Source organism: Nuphar pumila, chromosome 7 (assembly GCF_984573655.1).
Source record: "Nuphar pumila chromosome 7, dmNupPumi1.hap1.1, whole genome shotgun sequence".
NCBI classification, from domain to species: Eukaryota; Viridiplantae; Streptophyta; class Magnoliopsida; order Nymphaeales; family Nymphaeaceae; genus Nuphar; species Nuphar pumila.
In genome coordinates, this window is record NC_143255.1 from 106,501,999 (window position 1) to 106,519,632 (window position 17,634).

The 17,634-nt window shown below is 37.2% G+C and overlaps 1 protein-coding gene and 1 non-coding gene across 3 annotated transcripts; one reads left to right on the top strand and one right to left on the bottom strand.

The window, feature by feature from the left end:
* The first annotated feature begins 9,585 nt into the window (after positions 1 to 9,585).
* LOC149832794 (thiosulfate sulfurtransferase 18-like) lies at positions 9,586 to 11,960 on the top strand. 2 transcript variants are annotated; one of them, XM_090012594.1, is made up of 7 exons: positions 9,586 to 9,719; positions 10,049 to 10,231; positions 10,727 to 10,807; positions 10,978 to 11,051; positions 11,159 to 11,229; positions 11,330 to 11,383; positions 11,714 to 11,960. In XM_090012594.1, exons 1-7 carry the CDS (start codon positions 9,703 to 9,705, stop codon positions 11,801 to 11,803), a joined length of 570 nt encoding a protein of 189 aa, XP_089868720.1. In that variant the 5' UTR covers positions 9,586 to 9,702; the 3' UTR covers positions 11,804 to 11,960. The 2 variants fall into 2 exon arrangements, with proteins under 2 accessions (XP_089868720.1, XP_089868721.1); XM_090012595.1 differs by lacking the exon at positions 11,159 to 11,229.
* A 4,765-nt stretch (positions 11,961 to 16,725) lies between these two features.
* Positions 16,726 to 16,841, bottom strand: LOC149832795 (U5 spliceosomal RNA). The gene has a single exon (XR_016433503.1). It is a non-coding gene; the product is annotated as a U5 spliceosomal RNA (small nuclear RNA).
* Between the last annotated feature and the right edge of the window lie 793 nt (positions 16,842 to 17,634).

The following is a 17,634-nucleotide window of genomic DNA, read 5'->3' on the forward strand; positions in this document are numbered from 1 at the left end:
ACATTGCACTGTAACAATATATTAGTAATTTTAACACATCATAATCATATGGTCATATATTTTGTTATTTGAAGTACGAAGAAGGAATTTTTCCTCTCTTGCTGTATAAAAATGCAGAAACAAATGGTCACAATGCTTTTCAAAACTAAATGCTGAGAATATTGCTTACAAAAACTAGTCATAAAATGGTATGTTCTATGAGTAACAGATTAGATTTTGCCAAACAGTTCATTGCTATATTTGTGTGTGTGTGTGTGTGTGTGGGGGGGGGGGGGGGGGGGGGGTGTATGGGCGGGTTGCAGAAAATCAAGCCCATTACCTCCTAGAATATCTGAAATGCCAAATGTGCTTCCAAATATCCTACCTCTTTCTCACTTCCAAACGTGCTCTAAGAGTAATTAATCATTGGCATCATCGGAAGACTTACCCAAAACCAAAAGTAAGTATGAGAAATTAAGAACAATTCGGTCACACTCATCCCCTATGTCATCTCTATCATCATACTGCCATACAGGATCACAATGATGCAAGTTGTTTTGATCAAATCTGACCAAACAGCAGGATTCAACATCATCTATCTGATAGGGATCAACCATTGGATTTCATCATTTTTACAAAAAAAACTGAATTTTAAATATATATAATATATTTTAAATGTTTATAGTAGTTTATCTTTGAATAGTCCTGACTCAAACATACTTGGGCTTTGGCCGGGCCCTTTAGGCCCGACTCAGTTAAGAAGTCAGGCTTGTTAGGCCCTATGTAATTTACACAAAGGCCGAGCCCAATTAGAGTTTTGATTGCTTAATCAGATCGGGTCTGACACAAATTTATATCGTTCACATAGACAAAGCTCATAAACCCTAAACCCCTAAACCTAAATCCTAAAAGCTAAACCTTAAACCCTAAACCCCAATCCCTATAACATAAAACCCAAAAACTTAAATCATAAACTTTAAATCCTAAACCTTAAACCCCTAAAACCCTAAACCCTAAACCCTAAACCCTAAATCTGAACCCTAAACCCCTAAACCTAAATCCTAAACCCTAAACTCTAAACCTTAAACCCTAAACCCCAATCCCTACAACATAAAACCCTAAACCCTAAACCCCTAAATCCTAAAACCTAAACCCTAAATCCTAAACCCTACACCATAAACCCTAAACCCTAAACCCTAAACCCCTAAATCCTAAAACCTAAACCTTAAACCCCTAAATCGTAAACCCTAAAACCTAAAACCTAAAACCTAAACCCTAAAACGTAAACCCTAAAACCCTAAACCCTAAACCTCCAATCCCTACAACATAAAACCCCAAAACCTAAATCCTATACCCTAAACCCTAAACACCTAAACCCTAAAGCCTAAACCCCTAAACTCCTAAAACCCTAAACCCTAAATCCTAAACCGCAAACCCCAAACCCTGAATCCTAAAACCTAAAGCCTAAACCCCTAAAATCCTAAACCCTAATCGCGATTGGGCATACGATGATGTTTGTTTTCTTTGATGATGATGGTCATGTATTGTATCTAAGACAAACCATTGGTCATGATGTATTATAACTAAATACTCATATTTTGTAAATGAATGTGGTTGTAAATCATGTCGATTTGTAGTTATAAAGTTACCACGACAACGATATGTCTTTGTTTGTCTTTATGAACGATGTCGATTTGTATTTATGAAGTTACGTCGATTTGTATTTATGAAGTTACCTCGATTTATAGTTTACTAAGTCTAAACATCATGTCGATTTGTTTATTATTTTTCCTTTACACCTTTTATGAATCAGTCATTGTGTAAATCATGATACGACATATCGTTCATGTAGAAAATACTCGTAAAAGCAAATCACGATAGGACAATAAACCCTAATCTTCATTCTTACTAATATAGCATTATTGTGTAAATCATGATTTTTATTTATGAGTGCTAAACGTGAGATGATGATTTATAATAACGGGTTCTTACTAATATAGCATTGTTTTAATTACGATAGGACATTGTTCACATAAATAAAGCTCGTAAACGCAAATCGTGATAGGATAAATTGTTTTCGCTTTATGTTCGTTGTTGTACAGATTGTAATAGAACACCTTCTATAAAACAGTGATAGTGATTTGCAACTTTTACTTAAATAGTTATATCAAGTTGTAAATCAATTTGTACTTTACTAAGTCTAAATGTCGTGTTGATTTGTGTACACGTGGGTAAAAACCCTATTCTATGTAAAACCCTAATATAGATCTGTGTAAAACCCTACTCGTCTCGTTGTCCATGTCTAAAACCTTAATCTATTTAACCTCTCTTCCTCTTTTCTGCGGCAGCGCAGCTTCTTCTTCTTATTTTTTCTCCTTCGCCTTCTTCTTTCTTGTATTTTTCTTTCTTCTTTGTTCTTCTGTATTCCTTCTACCTATGCTTGATAGATGGGGTTTAATGTTGATAACGTAGTTGTTTCACGCCGTAAAGAAAGATTTGTATAATCTTCGATGATGATTATGGTTGTTATCTTCTGTGTATACATTGATATATTCATGACACATATGACTGTGGTGTATTTGTCGTGAAGTATATCAAAGCTTACGCAGAATATAATAACTATAATCATTTTCAATCGTTGCCGCTATACCGGAGCAAGCATAGATATTTTGCATGATAGACAGGGGGTGATGCTGATGTCCATCTATTTGATCTATTCCTACTACTGGTCCCTCTATTATTCGTAAACCATACTTCGCAGTTAGAAAAATATCTGCCTAATCTTCGATATACTTCATGACAAAATGGTGCAGTGGGCTGTCATTACTAATGAGCTCATTTTCTTGAAGAGGATGTATTCTTAGCTGCACATAGAATCATTTTGCAGTAGGAAATGAACTCGATGATGAACGATATGGATGTTTTGGTGATCTCTTCTGTAAAAATGGGAGTCTCTAAAAGATAGATATGCGTTTGACAGAAATGTCCTCCCATAAATCGCTTTTCATGATGTATTGTAACTAAATACTTATTTGTTTTGATTGTTCTATGTGAAGTTCTATCTGGGATGAGAATTTGAGAACTTTTGGAATAATTTGATTGAGTGTTAAATTCCCTTTCTGTCTAGTGATAAATGCATGACCTAAAAGACCATTTGCTTTTGCAGTACATTCCTCCAACCTTTGCAAGGTGTATCAAGTTAGATAAATGTGCTAATGTCACCTTAAACAACCATACAGGCAGCCCTTGGCATGTGAAAGTGCACGCTAAAGATGGTGCCATGTTTCTCAAGAATGGTTGGACAACATTTGTCGCATGTCATTCCTTGCAATTTGGATTTTGATGTTAAGATATTTGGTAGAAGTGGATGTCAAAGGGCAGCTGCATATCTTGGTAAAAGTCTATGCATGAGAAAAGTCAAGCAGCTCTTATACGTTAGGAGGAACACATTGGAACAAGTCTATGCATAATCAAAAGGTACAAATATGCTGCAAAAAAAAACTTATAAAGAGATAAGGACCTCAATTGGTAGATAGATTTGCCTTCTATCATTCCCAGTGACTAGCGAAGGCCACTCAGTAAACTGAAGGTGCCAGTCATGCGAGCTGCATCTTCTCTGCCTGTTGCAATCCATACCTTTGATATACTTTAGTTCTGACTGAAAGCAAGTTGGATTTCATGCGCACCTGGATTGCACTCGAAGCACATAACTATTTGGACGTGGGGATGATGCTAATGATGATATCTGTTTTCTTTGATGATGACAGTCATGTATTGTAACTAAATACTCATATATTTTATAAATGAATGTGGTTGTAATGTATTGTTGAAGTTAACTCAATGTATAGTTTACTAAGTCTAAACATCGTGTCAATTTGTTTATTGTTTTTCATTTCTGCCTTTTATGAATCAGTCATTATGTAAATCGCGGTAGGACATGTTGTTCACATATACAAAGCTCATAAAATTAATTCGCGAGAGGACAATCGGTATCAAGCAAATCACTATAGCAAGTATTGTTAAAGTGAAATCGATTTGCTACTATTTCAGGATTTGTAGTTTACTAAGTCTAAACATCGTGTCGATTTGTTTATTGTTTTTCTTTTTCGCCTTTTATGAATCCGTCATTATGTAAATTGCGATGAACATATCGTTCACATAGACATAGCTCGTAAAAGCAAATTGCTAGAGAAAAAATATTATCATATTATGATACTTAAAGAATTGTGGTTCTAAGTAGATTTGTATTTATTTGCCTTTTATCAGTCAGTGTAAATCGCGATAAGACAAATCGTTGTACATATAATGTATCTGAATCGTTATACTAGATATTGTCCCAGAGTGATTTACACAATGACGTATGTATCTTTGAAGTTAACTCGATTTGTTCTTTACTAAGTCTAAACATCATGTCAATTTGTTTAGTTTTATTTTCTGCAATATATGAATGTCATTGTGTAAATCGCGATGGAACGTATCGTTTGCTAAGACAAAGCTCGTAATGGCAAATCGCAATAAGATATTCAAATGGATTTAGTTCGATTATTTGATGGGTTTTGGTGGCATGGTTGTACAGATCGTGGAGTAGCAAATCGTGATAATACGTAGTCTTTATACATACAAATCATTTCATCCTTTTACCAATGTTTGTATAAATCATGATATAAAGACAACTCGTAAAAGTAATTCATAATTTACGTAGTACATAACGCTAAACGCTTCTTCGATTTTTTTATGAAGGTCGAACATTATAATGATTTGTTAGTGGCACTTGTGTGTTACACTTATTAAAAAAAAATTTATACATTTATAGAATGTCACTTTAAAAAAAAAAATTATAGAATTATAACAAATGAATATCAGGATAAAAAAATAATATAATGTTTATTCAGTGGTACTTGATGACTCAGATGGACTTTGACATACAAATTGTCTCTTTCTTTTTCTTGGTGGACTCTCTTTCCTCGGTGGCCTCATGGTTCTCGCGATCTTATTAAAACCACTGGTAATCAGCTTTACCAGTGACCACATTTGTCTTCCCAAATTCCTCACCTGCTTTTGTAACTCCTTATTCTCCCTCTCCAGCATCTCAAACCTTGTGGCAGAGACTACCTTCTTTTTTGTGAGTTGTGTTTGCTCCTCATTGTGTACTGCAACTGAGGGAATCGTTGTTGTGGCCGGAGGGACACGATGGATGTATTTTCCATGTTGGGAGACGACATGATGGGGGACAGGAGGGACGCATAGGTTCCCAACATTTTCACGTTCCTTATTCTCAATCTTCAGATTTTGACACATGGGTTCCCAATATTTTTTGAAATAGTTGGAATCATAATGTCGTTCTTTATAATCATACGCTATGGCACAAACCTCCTTTGTTTTAGTTATCCAATTGTTCCTTGAAACGATCATGCCATATCACGTTCTTGGCCCCACCACTTTTCATCTTCTTTCTCACTTTCACGTGCTGCTTTGGGGTAGACTGTCCCAAGCCAGCTTGTAGGAGAACTCGACTACCATGCTGCAACTCAACTTCATAATTTCTAAACAGACAAATATCACAGCTAGACAGTCTCGCAGCTTGAGTAACAATCTCTTGGTCATCGTCTTCCCCATCTCCATACAGTCTCCACACAACCTGTACATTGGAGATTATGGTTTAGGTATAGACACAATTATTCATGCTAATGAATGTTAAATATTAAAATGATTTATAATAACGAATGCTAAATATATTACAACGACTGTTACTAATGAGAGCTTTGTATTAAAATGATTTACACTAGTAAATGTTAAATGCTAAAAAGATAACGTTTTGTACTAATGAAGAAATAATCCTGCAATGATCATAACTTAAGAAAGCTAATGATTTACACGCAATAACGATTTGTACTAAGGAATACAAAATCCTGCATTGATCATTTCTTAAGAATGCTAACGATTACAATGATTTACACTAATGAAAGTTAAATGCTAAAGCGATAACAATTTGTACTAAGGAATACAAAATTTTGCAACGATCATTACTTAAGAATGTTAAACATTAGAACGATTTATACTAATAAAGTAAAAATCCTGCAGCGATGATTACTTAAGAATGCTAAACATTTCAATGATTTATACTACTGAATGATAAATGCCGAAACGATTGTAAACGATTTACCTCATTTAATTACAGACCATCTAAAATGAACTTAGCATTATCTTGCTTTACATTTATTCTATTCCACCGGCCGATCTTTGGAAAACCACAAATCGCAGGGCTACATTGAGGATGCAAGGCAACAATATGCTCTCACAACCAGGCCTACAAAATTATATATATTAGTATGACTATAACCTTCAAATAACTTAGTCTACAACTACAAAATATATAATAAACAATTACCTGGATAAATGGCTAAAACCCTGCGACAATTTTTGTACCATTACTCGCACGGTAAAGTTGATTGTACAAGTGTGCGAGCATAGCAACACCCCATGCACAGTTGTTGACTTTATCTAAGTCTTCCAAGAATTGCAGCTACATGTAACTTATTCTCAAACCAGACAAATCAAAAAATAAAGTAAGTCTAAAAAAATAAAGAAGGAAGTCATGCAACTCTTGGTCAGCTCTTTCAGATGGACATGTAGTAGATCGACCTTTTCATTTATTATGGAAAGAATAAACTTTCATCGATATGGAATTGCTTTCACCAAAAATACATTACCTTCATTCCTCCATCGACATTCCTATAAGGCCCATGCACTTGTCCCTTGCGGTATAATTTGAATCCCGTAATAGGACAACATTTTTATGGCACTTAAGGCCCGTAATCCGCACCACATCTTCTAGAGTCATGGTGATCTCAAAAGAATCAAACTGAAATATGTCTGTCTTATTATTTCACTTATTTATCAGATGGGTCATGGTGTTCCAACATGTTTCAAAAGAATGGTGGTCCAGAAGGCCGTCGAAGTGCATATTTCGCAATCGATTCTTCTAATATTCACTCAGTTGTCCATATCATGACAGAACTACAGGCTACTGATACCGCCCTCTAAGCTTTTCACATGGTTCTCTACTTCTCTTATGACCTCCCTGTAACACAAAATAGCATATTATTCATATCAAATCAAAATTAGTCTCATTTATAGTTCTATACGTCATTGTACACAGTAATTGATATAAATAATAATCGGTGCACACTCGCTATACATAGTAATAATTATCATAGTAATCAATATACATAATCATACCTATAACAATAAATCGTTCACAGTAATCGCTATACATAGTAACCACTATCACAGTAAATCATTCATAGTAATCGCTATACATAGTAATCGTTATCACATTAATCACTATATATAGTAATAACTATCAAAGTAAATCATGACAGACATGATCGATTTACGTACCTTGGTCACACTTTTCTCCTCTTCATCCCCTCCCTCCATCCTCTGCCTTTCTTCTTCCTTTCTTCGCTCCTTCGGCTCCCTACTCTACTTTCAATTTCTTTCCATTTTCTTCTCTTCTTCTTCCTGTTTTTTCCTTTCCCTTTCCTTCTCTTCCTTTTGCTTTTTCTTTTCCCTTTTTTTCTCTTCCTCCTTCTGCTTTTACCTTTCCCTTTCCTTCTCTTCCTCCTCATGCTTTTTCCTTTCTTTTTCCTTCTCTTCCTCCTCCTTCTTCTTCCTTTCTCTTTCTTTATCTTCTTCCTCCTTATCCTTTCTTCGCCTTTCTTTCTCTTCCTCATCTTGATGCTTCTTCTTTTGTCTTTCCTCTTTCATCTTCATCATTTGCCTTTCCTTCTCTTCCTCATCCTCCTTATTTTTTTTTTTGCCTTTTTCTCTCCTTCTCCTCCTTCTCTCTGTGTCTTTCCTTCTTCCTCTCCCTCTCCTCCTCCTTCTTCATCTGTCTTTGCTTTTCATTCTCTTCCTCCTTCTTCTTTCTTCCTTTGCTTTTCCTTCTCTTCATCATCCTTCTTCTTCATCATCTTTAGTTCTTCCTTATGCTTCCTTTGATCTTCAGCCTCAATATCTGATGGATATTACTCCGCATAATACAATTCCAACGTTTTGTTCCTTTCTTTATCATTCTCAATCTTCATTATATTTTTGTACTTTTCATAACGCTCATATAGATGGGGCTGGCAGATCATTTCAGTAACTCTCATGAAATCGAATGGAAGGAGATTTCTTGTCTAACGAGCTTTAGACATTGCTAACCTGAACAATACATAAATTTAACCGCATTATTATATGTTACAACTGCCTCCCCAAAGTATATAAGATTACAAATTACCCCATTCGTTAAATAATCACCAACATTAAAATCATCGCAATATTTGGCTTCATAAGTAAACATCATTGTAAGATTTAGCAAACTTAAGTACAAATCGAGGTAACTTCATAAATACGCATCGCTACTGCTTTAAATGTATAAATCGGTGTTGCTTCAAACTTACAAATCGTTGTAGAAATAACAACCTTCATAAGTACATGTCATTATAACGTTTGAGCTTCATATGTAAACATTGTTGTACGATTTATCAAACTTAAGTACAAATCATGGTAATTTCATTAAATTGTTACTGCTTTGAAATAAATCATGCTAACTATTTTTTAATGCTCAAAAGGTGGATAGGTACAAATCGATTTGTTTCAGTATGAAAATAGGTGTTATTTAGCATGAATAGTAATACCAATTATAAGATTTAACATTCAGATTGATAAATTGATTTGTTTGCATAACGAAACCTTACACGAAACTCACAAAAACGATACGAGTTTTGGTAATCCGACAATGGAGGAGAATCACCCAGAAGGTAGACACAACCGATGGTGGCAACGATGCTGCCATTGCGTAGACGATGGCAAAGGATGCTCTGATGGTAGCAGACGACGACAAAGGGTGCTCCGACGGCAACAGACGATGGCAAAGGGTGCTCCGGTGGCAGCAGACGACGATAAAGGGTGTGTCGTCAAAGAGAGCGCATGTTACAATAGATGGTGCAAAAGTTTACTGCTTAGGGTGAAAATGAAACGTTTGGACTTTGAAAAGTTAACATCATTCTCGAACTGACGTTTCACTTTTCTAGATGGAGGATTTCGAACCGTCGTTTCACTTTTCTAGATGGAAGACATTTTTGTTATTTTCTCGAACCATTTTTTTGGTAGGAATGGCGGGAAAGAGTACTTAAGTCTTTGCAACCGCACCAGACTTCAATGCTAAGTGATGCCGACACACACGGGGATACGAGCCCCACGAGCTTATATAAGTGACGTTCATTCGGACCCCCGCAAACAGTGCATCTTCCGGGGGGATGGAGAACATATAACCTGTTTCGAGGAACCCTTGTTGAATCGCGAAAAACCCCGGGTGGGGCGCTATGACCACCGTAGCCCACCTCTGAAAGCTACAGATACAACCTTGCGCTAGTGGGGTTTGATCCCGTGCCTTTGTCTCAGCAACCTCGCTGAAGTCAAATTGAGTGACTATGGAATCACGCGTTTGTTGTACATTGACACAGTCTTTTTATTCCTTTGAAAAATCTTCGAAATTCATACGCCTGCTTATCATAATTTTTTTTATTTAAACAGAGGCGTGGCCATTAAATACCCGTGGACTGAACCACACCAGTCTGCACCCAACGGGCTCTTTGTCTCTCCCTTCCCTCGGAAACTCCCTCATCGTTTTCCCCTCCGTTTCCCAAAACAAACAAGCGACAGCAAACAGCCATCATGGCCACCATGCAACGGTGAGTACTTCCGTTATTTTGAAAGCAGATCCGATGATCGGTGCAGTGTACTTAATAAAACAATCGACGCCAAAAAATTTCTGTGGCAATCAGAGAATCTTTGCACGCACCGATTTTCTGTGCTTTTTTGTGGGTCGAGTACTTTTGTTAACTGCTGAATACTGGATGTGCCTTGGGCAGCCTCTCGGCGACATGCAAACGCCCCCTTAAAGGCACCCCCAGCTAGCTTATTTTTTCATTTTCTGTTCTTTTAACGATTCTTAACTTTGATATGTTTTGGGTTGCCTCCTTCCTTTCTCTCCCAAACAACTCCTTAATTTGATCTCCAGCAAAGAAGCAACCGTCGCCGTCGACGCCGATGCAGCAAAGCATCTTCCGGCATCTGGGGACCGCGTCCTTGATGCGGCAAAGGATCTTCCTTTGATCTCCAGCAAAGAAGCGCCGCTCACTGTCAACCACCATGCAGCAAAGGATCTACCTGCAGCATCGGGGAACTGCTTCCTTGATGTCAGGTTGCTCCTCCTATCTTGTTTATGTTTTCATCTTTATCTCTAACATATTTTTTTTCATCAATGATTTGAGGGAGAATTCTGCTTTTACAAATCAAAATCCTACAAACTGCAGTACAAACTGAATTCTTGAAGGGTTTTTTCCAACTTTTTTGAAAAATCTGACCATATAGATGTGTTCAATATGCTTGATCATATTTTTCTTAGGAACACTCAAAATTTTGTGAATATTCAAGCTTCAAAAAAGAGTGAAAGAAAAGATTCAAGTGTTGATTCCTAGTAAATACACTATGGCTAACACATCTGTAAAGTTGAATTTGGAAAAGAAATGTTAGAAATGCCTACTTATACAGTTTGTACCTTTGGTAGTTTGTATAATCTCTCTCTCTCTCCCTTTATATATATATATATATATATATATATATATAGATAGAGAGAGAGAGAGAGAGAGAGAGAGAGATTCTCTTTTCTCTTCCTAACAGTTACTTTATTCTCCAGCAAACAAGCAGTCGTCACTACTGTAAACGCCCATGCAGCAAAAGAACTACTGGCTTCTGGGCATCGCTTCCTTGATGTCAGGTTTGTTCTTATTTTCTTTATACCTCCATCTTCATCTCTGATCATGTTTCCTCTCTTTTTTTCTCTTTGAGTTAATTCTCATTGAGAGTCTGGTTAACCAAACAAGTTTGTGGTACCAAAATGCTTATTTATTTCTCTGAATATTTCTGATCGAATTGGTGTTGGTGTAGGACGAAAGAAGAGTTTACCAAGGGACACGTTGAGAACGCTATAAATGTTCCCTATTTGTTCTTCACACCTCAAGGTATTAAAATTAACTCCTTCACCGGCATCCCTTTGTTATAAAGAGATTTACAGAGTTCCCATGTTTTTTTTTTCTTGACATTTACTAGTTTTTTATTTTTTTTCCAGGTAAAGAGAAAAACCCTCGATTTGTAGAGGAGGTTTCAGCCATTTGCAGTAAGAATGACCATATTGTTGTGGTAATTTCCATAATTTCTTCTTGAGAAATTACTTTTTTATTATTATTATTATTACTGTTTCTCATAAGACCCTGACCAAGAACCTTTTGATGTGATAAAGAGCTGTCAAGTTGGCCAAAGAGGATCGAGTGCATGTGTCGATCTTCTCAATGCGGTAAGTTGAGTGTGCAATTATGTGATGTTAATGCTTTTTCTTTGGGGATAATCGCGGAAAGAACACGTCGCTCATCCAGCTCATTAGCATATAGCCTCAAGTCCGCTTACCTACCAAGGAGTACACCCAGCTATAAGGGTGAGTGCAGACTTGTGGGTTTCGAACTCGTGACATCCTGTCAACTTGTTGATGTTGATGTTGATGAGTTGCCTCTATCAGATGAGCGAAAGCCCTTGGGGCGAGGATAGTTGTTATGATTACCAATTTCATTACCTATTGACCTTTATCTTTTGTTAGTATTGAAAATGTGAAAATGGGCGTGGTTTGCAGGACTTCAAAAATGTGAAGAACATGGGTGGAGGGTTTGTTGCTTGGATGGATAATGGTTTTGATGTGCACATGCCCAAGGGTGAACCTTAGAAGATAAAGAAGTAGGTGCTGTTATCATTATTAATAGAATGTATACAATAAAAATACATTTCGTCGACTCCTTGTCGACCTTCCAGTTGTTTGTAATAATTTCTACATATTATGCATCCATTATAATTAATAAAAATAATGTCATCCCCAAGTTGTACATTGGTGGTCATGCAACTCATGTGATGGAGTCAGTTGTGTACATTTTGTGGCCCGTGTTCTGTGAGCTGGTTACTTTTATGGTGCTTCCGTGGAGCAGATTCAATGTTTAGGGCAGAACACTTATAAAGTGTCCGGCCCAACCGACTGTCGCTATATATATGGTCCTATTAAAAAGGGAGACCCACGCTTGACCCTTATGCAGATCATAGCTTGGTGCATGTAGGGCTGGTAAACGAGCCGAAAAACAGAACAGGGCATGTCCAGGCTCAGCTCGTTTACTAGTGGAGGATGTTCGTGACTCGGCTTATGTTCCTGTTTAGCCGAGCCGAGCTCAAGCCTGGCTCATTATTAAATGAGATGAGCAGAACATGAGCTGACTTGTGCAAAAACATTTCATGTTATTTATACATGGAATACACATATTTTTTATATTATACTTAATAGTTAATATTTATTTATATATTTTGCATAAATCCTTATCTTTGTATGTGTTTTTCTTTAGATATATTACACTTGAAATATATATTATACATATATATTTTTTTACCTATAGGTGCTCTCACGAGCCGAACACCTTGTGTTGTGGTTCAGGACTCATTTAAGCTAAACGAGCTGTTCATGGCTTAACTTGCCAGCTATACAAACAGATCATGAACGAGTTTGTGATAAGCCAAACTGAGTCGAGCGAGTTACAAGCTGCTTGGTTCGTTTACCAACCCTAGGTAAATGTGCCGGCAATGTGTGAGCGTCATCTTTTGGTAAGTACTTGGCCCATATGCTTTGCTAAGTACTTTATTGAGGAAGGTGAACTACTTGGGCCCAGTACTGGTTCTACTCATAGACGCATGAGTCCAGATCCAGTCATCCTTATCCTCATACCCCTCTTTGAGATTTCATTGATGCAAGTTGTTTTGATCATATTGGACTCCATAAATGTGATCTACATCATCCATTTAGTGAAAAACAACAATTGAATCAACTTGTTTGTGGGATTTCTTTAGCAGTTCAAAATTAAATCAAAGGTTGAGAAAATACAAAATTTGAAAAACTCAAATTTTTCAATAAAAAAGTACGATCCAAGAGTTGATTCTTATTAAATCAATTATGCTGAATTCATCTATGAGGTCAGATTTGATCAAAACAACTTGAATAGATAAAAATCAGAGATGGGGGGATGTCATAGGGGATGAGTTCATGAATTGAACCTGATCCTAGACACAAGCACCAAACAAGTAATTTTCAGCCAATTAGGCTGTACGGCCGTTTGCGACCATCCCTAACCAAACAATTCAGTGCTTCAAGAAAGGTTTTTTAAATGATAGAACAAGTGTTCACAAAGTGTATTCAACGCAAAGGTGAACGTTGTGGAAAAACCATCACCATAAAAATTGGCAGTTTATACTACTAATAGCATTTAGTTTGAGGGCCTTTGTATTGATCCTAACTACTTGAACAGAAATTTAACGATCAAGTACCTGAATCCTACTCTCTCTCTCTCTCTCTCTCTCTCTCTCTCTCTCTCTCTCTCTCTCTCTCTCTCTCATACACATACACACACAAGAAAATAAAATATCCCTTGGTACATTTTCCTTATACGAAAGAACTTTCACAAGGCTGACCTGGCAAGAGTTTTCAAAACTTTGTCATTTTTGTAAAAGATCCTTCGTAATGAGTGCACGTCACCTTATCATGGGAGGCTGTAAGTTCAAATCTCAATGGTATGGTCCTATAACCAACTGGCCCATTTTTTTTTTTTTTAAAGGCAAGCTGGGGTTAGGCAGCCCCAAGGGAGGTTGACATAGCGGGGTGGGGCTTTGGCTGCTAGATGGGTAATCCAGGTTTGATTCTCATGAGCATCGCACCTCTGCGCAAGCCAATGTGTAGCATAAGCCTTAGGGGCAGGGGTCCTAGCCTTGAAGTTTTATTCTGTCGGCATGACGACCGTAGGTATGACAGGCTGAGCCAGCGTCGCCAGGTTTTTGTGTTAGGTACTGTTTTTAGAGTTATAAATTCAAAAAAAAAAAAAACTGGGGTTAGGCAAACCCCTGCCAGTTATACAACTATACCATTGGGTTTTGAACCTGAAACGGCTCAACACAAGGTGATGTGCACTAGCTGCTCCTTTCAGACGAGCAGAGCACCAGTCGCCGTTGGTCCAATCCTAAAATAGATGAAACTAAAGGGCCCTGTGCAGCATTTAGGTCCACTCTTAAAAATAATAATAATTTAGTAATTACTCATAGCAGTATTATACAAACTGATAGATTATAAGAAACACAACGGGATTGACTTAAGAAATTGATGACGCAATCACTTGCGTTATAGGATGTAGACAGATGACGCAATCCTTTTTGTATTTTGAAAAGTTAAAAAGTGAAAGTAACAGTTATATGCTAAGTGGCATTCATCCAAAATGCAAACAGATGGCCATGATGTTGGCATGAGCAAAAAGTTCATGTTCAGCATGACATGATCGTTTTCTGATGAAAGTTGGATATGTATGGTCTATCTTTGCTATTATCAATACCATGCCATCTAAGTAGCCCCATTAATTTTTTAATAATATTTGTTTTTACAAATTTTGTGGTTTTAGCCTTACAAATGTGCTACTCTTGTAGTTTTTCTAATAGGGTACATATTTTAAACAGAAAATGATTGTATTATCCTTGCAAAATGATGCACTTTCCAAAATACCTATCAATTTAGCAAAATCCTTTATGGATCCAAAATCATAAATTTTTAACTTTTTAGGATAAGCAATATATAGGTAAAGTTTGCAACCTTTAAATAAAAAGAGGATTATGCAAACAAATGCAAATACAGTACGACATTCACAAATACAATACAACCTTTGTTAACCTAACATGCCGGATATGAAACAGCCAAAACTTGTAAAACCTCCATCCTAGATAGGACCCATTTGCATTAGTCACTATGATTCAGATTTATGTGGTTGAAACTCTGGGATTCTGATTTGGATTCGAACCAATGCTTTATTTGATCTCCATTCAAATCTTAGAACGAATCTGATCCATGTAAATTTTTACGGAATTGCTTTGTTTCCATCACATTTTTAATACCCTGTCCGGTATTACCATATAAAAACAGATCCAAATTCAATTCTATCCATAGTAATAAATATTGGTAATGCTTCAAAAATATAGCAGAGAAAAGAAGCATATTTTTTTGGCCATTTTAAATGGCTAAAATATCATATGACTTTATAACAAAATATCATGATTTTATTGTGACATTTAATGGCAAATTAATGGAGAAAGACCGCACTTTTATTTTTTACGGATACGCATTTTTTTGTCTATTTTATTTTTGCTGATATTTCACTGGAGTGCAAGGACAATGAAAATTTACTATTTTGACGTTCTAAACCTTTATCATTGATTCTATCTCATATGGGGATGTCAATGGGTTTAGTTTTTTTTCAAGTTACCGGGTTTGACTTGAACCTAGATATACGGGTATGAGTATACATAGAAAATGAACTTGAACAAAGTGAGTTGGGTTTTTGGCCATGATTTTTGTTGGATATCTTACCTTGACCCAATTGGCGTGAGTACTTTTTTTATATTTTTTATGTAAAAAGAAAAAGGCTTTTGCAATTTGTAAATACTTCACATTATGTAGATCATGTTTGGAAAAGCCAGAATGAAATGTTTTGTTTTGTTTTGTTTTTTATGACACGAATAAACTATACCCGACACAAAGACCTGGTCGCGCTGGTTAAACCGGACATACCTGTGGTCATCAGGTAGCATAAAACTCCAAGGCTAGGACCCCCAACCCCGGGGTTTATGCAGGACGGCACACATGAAAATCGAACCTTGACCGCCTGTCCGGTGCCCAAGCTAGGCCTCACCCCACTATGCCATGTTTGCATTTTTTTCTAAAGAAAGAAATGTCCAAAGAACAAATTGTCGTCACCCGGACTTGAACACTACGCTTGGGTGGGTTTGGTTGCACCTTGATGGGTCAGATGCCCAACGCATTACAGCCCTAGGTAACCACACCTGATCTAGTCGAATCAGGGCTAAGGTTCACGCTTATTGGTTGGTCACAATTCAAAGTTAAATTTGGACCAACAGCCATAATCCAGACCGTATTCGATCCGTTTGCACGCTTACCATGGACCACAAATAGTTGCATCTTCACTTTCAACACCTCTTCCTAAATGTCCCAAATAACGATCCATGCGAGCCCAAACTTACATGTCCCCTCGTCCCAAAACAGTCCATGTGAGAACCCAATCTGGTTTCAACCACAGCCTTTAATTGTATAAAAGCTTAGCTAAGCTACAAATCTCGTTATTAAAAATTTCTCAAAGTAAATAAAAAAAATTGTTTTTATCTAAGATATATTTAAATTTTAGATTATGATATGTGAGAGGTATGGAGCAGAGAGAGAAGGTGGATGAGGTTTTAAATTTTAAAAACATATAAAAAAAATTTATATACACATATAAATATTGAAATTAGGGATGGCAGTGGACCGGTCTCTACTCCCACCCCGTCCCAAAATCCTGCCCTCCATCCCCCGTTTCATGTTTTCCATAAAGAAAGTGTAAGTCCATCTCCAACTGCCGTCCCTAATTGAAATAATATTTTCAAATTAAGAAATATATTTAAAGTAAAGAATTGCGTCAAGTACTTTTCGATTTTTAAAAATCTCAAATACGTTAAAAGTTTTTACAATAGAGACCATAGCACCATCCAGGGGTCAAGATTTTAAGTTAAGAATATTGTTAGGGATTTCACTTAAGGAAATGCCCTCCAAAAATAGGCGTATGCCGCTTTAAAGTGGCGAGCACACGGCATTCTTTAGTAAAAGGCGAAAGAATAGTTCGCTCCGTGCTCACCACGCGGCTGCGTGAATGGAATGAATACATCCCACCCCTTTATATACCAAAGAGTACGCCACCGACATCTCTCGCTGATCGATATGGGACTAAACTCCCGTTCAGATTCATTTGATTTTCATTTGTTGAAACCACCCAACAGAACAGACTACAACGTTCCATCTCTATTGCGTATGCTCCCGCCCGTCTAAGCCGCGTCACATTGGGCTCAGGAACTGAGTCTCTGTCGTTGGGCTAGGTTTGAACCTGAAACTGAGCTTCTATGGTTCGGGTCATGCTCCACTTTCTAGGTCTACTCCTAAAACTGGGACAGCCCAGTCTTTAGTTTGATATGTTCGAGGTCTGCTTGTTTGGGTTGGGCATGGTGAGTAGCCCAGGGGCTTGATGCCTTACGGTAAGTAGGTCGGGCACCCGGGGTGTAAGTAGGTCCGGACAGGAACTAGACCAAGTTCATGAACACGGCTACCTTGACCTGGACCCTACTGGAACATACTGCCATACGGATCCAGCATGATCTGAAAATATGGTTGGCCAAGACGAATATCAAGACTGATTATTTATTGGACCAGATCCTGAAATCAAGGGCTGGATTAGACTTCAGCTTAAGGGTGTAAACCGTCGAGTCCAGATAAGTTCTTGTCAACCTATTTTAATTGGATCTAAATAGATCTGGAACCGATCCAACTTGATCTTGGTCCAGTTCTGGGTATGGCTGAAAATTGTGGACCCATATAGGTTTTAGCAGGTTGGGGTGAAAATGTGCCTGGTCTTAAGTAGAGCTGTTTTTTAACTGGGTATAAAA